The 6,590-nt window shown below is 46.7% G+C and overlaps 1 protein-coding gene across 1 annotated transcript in view; it reads left to right on the top strand.

The window, feature by feature from the left end:
* Positions 1 to 396: 396 nt before the first annotated feature.
* The window catches only part of LOC104513102 (DEP domain-containing protein 5-like), a gene marked incomplete at its 5' end in the record, with an annotated part of 21,255 nt that continues 15,061 nt past the window's right edge, over positions 397 to 6,590 (top strand). Inside the window, 6 exons of the mRNA XM_010156338.1 lie at positions 397 to 557; positions 2,433 to 2,550; positions 2,707 to 2,874; positions 3,725 to 3,944; positions 4,769 to 4,902; positions 5,756 to 5,864. Of these exons, the coding sequence (XP_010154640.1) occupies positions 397 to 557; positions 2,433 to 2,550; positions 2,707 to 2,874; positions 3,725 to 3,944; positions 4,769 to 4,902; positions 5,756 to 5,864 (910 nt within the window). The remainder of the gene's footprint in view (positions 558 to 2,432; positions 2,551 to 2,706; positions 2,875 to 3,724; positions 3,945 to 4,768; positions 4,903 to 5,755; positions 5,865 to 6,590) is intronic.

Genomic DNA, 6,590 nt, shown 5'->3' with positions numbered 1-6,590 from the left:
CAGCGGGTGGAGCGTTGCCTGCGGCACTGCCCGCACACTTGCAGTTCTGAGCACTGCTCAGCTTTTACCAACTGCACTGAGAATCTCTGCAAAACGCTGTAAGAGCGATTGTGGGTAAATTCACTGGAAGTTTAATAACTGTTCTCAGCCAATTTGTTACTAGTTGCAAAACTTTTCAAAGGCCTTCATAAGTACTGCCAGACAGCTAATGGTCACTTGTTTGACACAGCAAGGCGCCCAGTTTCTCTCCTGTTCCTGCAGGCTGGTGCTCACAGGCAGAGGGCTCCACTTGCACAGAGCTCAGAGCAGGCGTAACTCCTCAGTTAGGAAACACCGAGCTAAGAATAGGTGTGTGGTCAGCTTCCTTATTCTAGTCTCCCTAACCTTTGTGTTCAGGAGAGATGAGGAAGGAGTGCAGATGACAGCCCAACAGGTGTTTGAGGAGTTTATTTGTCAGCGTCTCATGCAAGGCTATCAAATTATTGTGCAATCCAAACCGCAGAAACCAGCCGCGACTGTGCCACCCCCGCTCAGCAGCAGTCCCCTCTACAGCCGAGGTGAGTGACTCTGTCTTGACAGCTCAGTCTGCCGTCCTTCCTTCTGCCAATCCCAGTAACTTCTATGAATCGGGCATAGATGCTCTTGGAAGCCCTCTTTTTTCCTTTTTTTCTTTCCGTGTGGTGGTTGTTATATGCGAATCTTTGCTGGGAGGGAGCCTGATCTGGGCCAACACAAACAACTCAGCTGCACCGTGAAGGGACAGCTGCCAGGTTTTTGAACTGTAATAAGAAACCGGCTTCATATTGATGCTGGTGAACCCAAATGAAATGTGGCTTGAGTGACGTTTGGGGGGATGCATCTGAACACAGTTCACATGCTAACTGCAGCGTAGGCACACCTCTAGAAGAAGACAGACCCAGAGCTCCCAAATGTATGTAGCTGTCGTGGTTTAACTCCGGCTAGCAAAACACCACGAAGCCGCTCTCACAAATCCCCCTCCCCTCCCCCAGTTGAGGGGACCAATTGGAGGAAAAAGAAATAAGGAAGCTCGTAAAACTGAGATAAGAACTATTTACTAACTAAATCCAAATTCATATATACAAGTACCACTAATAACAAATAACCAAAGCAATAGAAAATAAAACATATGATACAGTACGATACAACATGACACAATTCCTCACCGCCCACCGACCGATGCACAACAGGTGCTGAGCAGTGGGAGTCAGACCCAGAGAGCCCGAGAGCGATCGCAGGCCGAGGGCCGCAGGCCGGAGCCCGAGCGCTGCCGCGGCAGATTCAGAAAAAACCCCAACAGCGACAGCAGCCCGGGAAAGCTAAACAAACCCACCAACTCCCTCACAAACCAGCCAGCACAGGAGTTAGCGAAGCAGCCAACGCAGGAGTCAGGGTGAGGACCACCAAGCGCACGGGAGCGAACCGGAGAGAGCCAGGGAGGAAGAGCAACGGCGACTGGACCCCCTCCTCGTCTCTGCCCCCAGCATGACGTATTATGGATGAAATACCTCTTTGGCCAGTTTTTTTGTCAGGTGTCTGAACTCTATGTCCCAGCACTCTTTGTAGCGAGACCGCGAGAGCTGGGAACGCAGCTGCAGTATCAGAAGCGGAGGAAAGACCTTGAAACTGGTACAGACATTCCTCAGTGCCAGCTAAGAACTTATCAGTACTGCTCCCTGCATCCAGGAACACAGCTTTCTAGCAGCCACAGTAAAGAGATTTACCCCTTTCCTGGCTGAACCCAGCACAGTAGCTAGAAGCAGTTTCCTAACTCTAAAATAGCTGGTCCCAGATAAATAAAGCTTCATTGTCCTGAAACCATGAGTCAGCTGAATCTAACTAAACCTCAGAGGACTGGAGTGGGTTGAGAGGGTCTCCTATTCCCTTGAGAGAATGCGACTTGCTGTTTGACTTCTGACTTTTTTTCTGGATAACCTCTAGATAAGTCTGTGATGCAGTGTTGGGAGAACAGGGAGGACGCTGGAATAGGATATAGCTGTTATTCCCTGGTTTGGGAATGAGCTGCGGGGCTCCATTGGTAAAGTGCCAAGCTTAAGTGGTCAGTTCCAGGAATGAAGCACAGAGAAGTGAAAGTGGAGCCCAGCTCCATACCCACCAGTTTCTCAACGCTTCATATTGTCTGTTTGCTAGTTGTCCTGACTAGAGGTGTCTGTATTGGTGGTGTATGAATTGTGTATGCCCTTCTTCTTCGGGTGTGATACCAGCAAATCTTAACTGTAAGAACAATAGGCCATTGTGCATATGTCCCTTAAAAAGGTGGCCTGGAAGGTGGCTTGTAGTTTGTCTTGAGTTCAGAAGCGCAATTCTGGAGTCTCTGTCTATAGGTACAGTTTGGCAGAGTTCTGACTGCTGCAGTAAGCTGAAAGGGGGTGTGTTTTGCTTTTGACAATTAGGTCTTGTATCAAGAAATCGACCTGAGGAAGAAGATCAGTACTGGCTGAGCATGGGCCGTACTTTCCACAAAGTGACGTTAAAAGACAAAATAATCACGGTGACTCGATACCTGCCAAAGTGAGTATCTCTCTGGCTGAGCAGTTTGCTGTCAGCATTCAGATGAAAAGCTGCCTGTGCTTGTTTGAAAGAAGGCACCGTAGAACCTTCTGTCTCTTTAGGAGAAGAAAAAGGAGCGTTGCTATTGATGAGATTAATGTTTGCATTTTCTTTGAGGTATCCGTACGAATCTGCTCAGATAAACTACACCTACAGCTTGTGCCCCTCACACTCTGACTCTGAATTTGTCTCTTGCTGGGTTGAATTTTCCCATGAGAGACTGGAAGAGTACAAGTGGAATTACTTGGATCAGTATATCTGCTCTGCTGGCTCTGAGGATTTCAGGTGAGATCTCCTTTTCCATCCAGACTGTTCTGTGTCCTAATTGCCTCTTTTCCTTTTTGACCTGTAGTTTCTCCAACAAGTTCAACCCACAAACGCTCAGTATCCCCAGGAGAGCAGCTGGCCTGCTTTCACTCGTATGGTGCTAGCAGCTGCTGCCTTGGAGGAATCTGACTCGGGGTTGCTGAAGCATTATCTGATCTTTGATACAAGGTCTTGATCAGAAAGATTCACTGTGAAGTGTGGGTTTTTTTTTTTCCCTCTGGTAGAAATGCAAAGAAATATGATGGCGTTTTGTACCACACAGATGCTTTTCTGGGCTTCTTACTCATTTCTGGATCTGACTCAAAACTTCCATTTAGTTTTGAATCTGGTAGAGCGTTGCTTGAGTCCTGGGCTTAGCTTGATGGTAGTCCTACTTCTAAGCCATGTGGAATTCCATTAGCAATGTGGAATATCTCCACTAGTGTCAATAGCCTTTTTGATATCTTCTCTCATCAAAACCAGCCTCTCTGTTTCTTTGTTTCTTTTCAGGTCTCAATCAAAATGCCTCTTACTCCAATGTCTGCCATTTTTCTCTGCTTATTTTTAGAAAAAAAAAATCTTTGTAGCCTGTCTTTTACAGAAAAGAAAATCTCTCTCTGACACAATTACTCTGAAGATAGCCTTGCTTTTGATTCCGATATTGCTGCCCGTTCCTTTGCTTATATTCTCTTGTTCTCTTGGGCAGCAGAAGAGATTGTCCCTATGCTCACTGAGGTTCACAGCAGATAGATACGTATTATTTTACCCACTGTAAGATTCATCATGGGATTCTGTGCTAAACTCTGTCCTGTCTTCCATCTTCCTTCAGCCTTATTGAGTCCCTGAAATTTTGGAGGACCCGCTTTCTGCTCCTGCCGGCCTGCATCAGTGCCACGAAGCGCATCATGGAAGGAGAAGTGCACTGCGATGTGTACGGCGACAAGCCCCGTTCTGATGAGGAGGAGTGGCAGCTCCTTGATGGATTCATTCGCTTTGTGGAGGGTTTGAACCGCATTCGTCGGCGCCATCGATCTGATCGAATGATTCGAGTGAGTCAGCTTTCAGCTGGGTGAGAAGCTGAGGTTGATCTGAACCGTGTAAGGAGGCATTAGCAGAGACCCTGCGGCGGTCCCAAGCAAGCTGGGGGATGTGTGTGTGTGGGTGTCCATACATGAAGCGCAGTGCTGACTGACATTCTGGTTCAGGTTTCAGACAGCATGGCCTTGTTGACACCTTGCTATTCTTCAGCTAATTAATTAAATTAACCTGGAATGGGTATCCCCTGCTGGCGTGGCCGTGAAGCAGAATCAGAACAGTTGGCTCACTCAGCGAGAAGCCAAGCTGTTCTGGGCAGCATAGCCATGCCTTCACCTGTTTTTTAGCTCAGCTGGTCTTCTCTTACGACAAGGCTGATGCTCCCTCTTTCCCAAAGTGCATTGCTTTGTGCTGTGGATACGGTTAGCCTGGCCACATTACTGCGCCTTGCGATGCAAGCAACTGAGAAAACGGGTCTGTGAGGTAGTTAAGCTGGAAACTGCTGGCTGGGTTGGCTGTGTGCTGCAGCCATAGGGGAATGATTGTGTATTTTCAGGAGAGTGATGAGAAACCTGTGTGTATCAAATTCTCTTCCAACTCATACACTAAATAGGGTGATTTATTTTGGAACAAATCCACCTTTTCCAAAGTAACACCCATTTGATTTTGGGAACAGCATCCACACAAGACACTAGGCTATTCCACTCCGTGTGTGCCTATGGTTTGACTCCCTTTTGAAAGTGTGCCTGTACAGCCCGACTGACGCCAAGTGTTGCCTTCTTGCTCACTAGTTAAGCCTGACCTAACTAAGTCTGTGCTTTCATTTTTTCCTCGTTAGAAAGGGTCTGCCATGAAAGGCTTGCAGATTGCTGGTCCAATTCCCACCCATTCTCTGGAGCAGTCTGGGCCTCCCATTGGGAAGAAAGGAACCTCAGCTCTCTCAGCTCTGCTGGAGATGGAAGCCAGTCAGAAGTGAGTGTCTGCAGCTGGGCTGTGTGAAGAGCACCAGAGCATCCTTCCTGCCTATCTTCCACCGGGGCTGCTAAAGCAGATGTGGGACCTTTGCCTTGAAGAAAGGGATGTGGGATCCTGCTGCTTTAGTATCCTTGTGGCAGGGCTGGGGAGATACTGGGCTTTTCCTGTGACTTCCTTGTATTATGTTTCCATTATTAGAATGAATACCAAAGACTGGAAAAGAACCTGGAGACTAGAGAAGTGTATGTCCAGTGATTTAGGCAGAGCATCTTTTTAAGTAGCATTTCAGTCCAGTGCACACTGGATTTGTGATTTGCCAGTACAGGAGTATCCACATAAGAGCTTAATGAGCACATAGGTGTACACAAGTACACAGCACCAGCTGAGTGGTCTCAGTATAAACACTGGGTTACAAATACAGCCTGAAGAAAATAGATATTATCAGTGCAAACAAGCTATTTAAAATACCTAGTGAAACTTCTGAGGCTCTTTTTCAGTACTGATCTAGAATGGTTCAAAGAACTCGGAGTACTAGTACAACATATGCTGTAAACACGATTTAAAACACTGTTGCTGTTAAATACTTGAGATATTTTGAAATCTTTTTAATGATCAGGCAGTATTACACATGCCTAATAAAACAGAGTAAGCTCAATGGTCCATGTTGTTTATGTGGGTAGAAAGTACTTAGAGAACATGAGATTGACTCTGTGCTTCAGGGTGGGAGAGCAAATATCTAAAAATACAACAGTTTTCAGAAGTGAAGACAGTGAAGGCAACAGTTGCTTTCAGGTGGAAGCTCACAGAGAGTATGTTTGAACAAAGTCTGGATTCCTTCCTTTTGTTTCAGGACACTGGGGGAACAGCAAGCAGCAATGCTGTCTGGGAAGAGCTCTGGGCAGCCTTCGGAGAGTGGGAGCATTGCTATCACACCCACCTTTATGGACAGCCCTCGTAAGGTAAAGACTTTCTGGTCTTTAGCTACTATGTGTACGTAAGAATTGCTGGAATAATAGAAGATTATTTCTCTGAGCACGTGGCTACATGATACCGCATCTTACTCTCATCCAGCAAGGACTGGTCCTGTACTGGGATGCCCTTAAGCCTTTGTGTGCACGGGCATAAGAAGAGGTAGGGGCACAGCCATCCGTCAGTTATTTAACACTGTGACAATGGGACAGAATCCCTGGGTTGCTGTCGTAGTGTACTTTGCTAATTCAAGTGGTATTTGTTAATTGTTCTGTTTCTTTTTCTGGTAGCACGTTTCATTTCAGTCAGGGCTTGATTTTTAGATTCAGTATTGCAGTGCTGTCTGCAGCTGTGTGAAGGCAAAAGAGCAAATCAAGCTGTAGACCGTGACTGTGCCAAGTTTCAGTGGAATTTTAACAGCAGGAACTCTGGTCACTTTTATCTGTGTAGAGGAGAGGATGTCATTCCTTCAGTGGCAGGACTCCAGGCTGGAGAAAACTCTTCCTGGAGCTCTCTTAAAACACTTAAAAAAACCCCCAAAAAGCTGTGCTACCCCTCCGCCTTCCTGTCAGCCATGCTGTGTGTGCCAGGAGAGCAGAAACTCCACCTCCAAGTGCCACCAGCAATATTTAATTATTCTGCTGTATTCTGGCATGAAGGTCTTTCAGCAGAGGTAACAAGGAGCTGAAGGGAAGATAAGGAACTTGTGTGACCTG

This window comes from Eurypyga helias, unplaced genomic scaffold (genome assembly GCF_000690775.1).
Source record: "Eurypyga helias isolate BGI_N326 unplaced genomic scaffold, ASM69077v1 scaffold35807, whole genome shotgun sequence".
In the NCBI taxonomy this organism is placed as follows: Eukaryota; Metazoa; Chordata; class Aves; order Eurypygiformes; family Eurypygidae; genus Eurypyga; species Eurypyga helias.
Note: the sequence above shows the minus strand (reverse complement) of the source record. Positions and strands in the feature narration are given on the sequence as shown.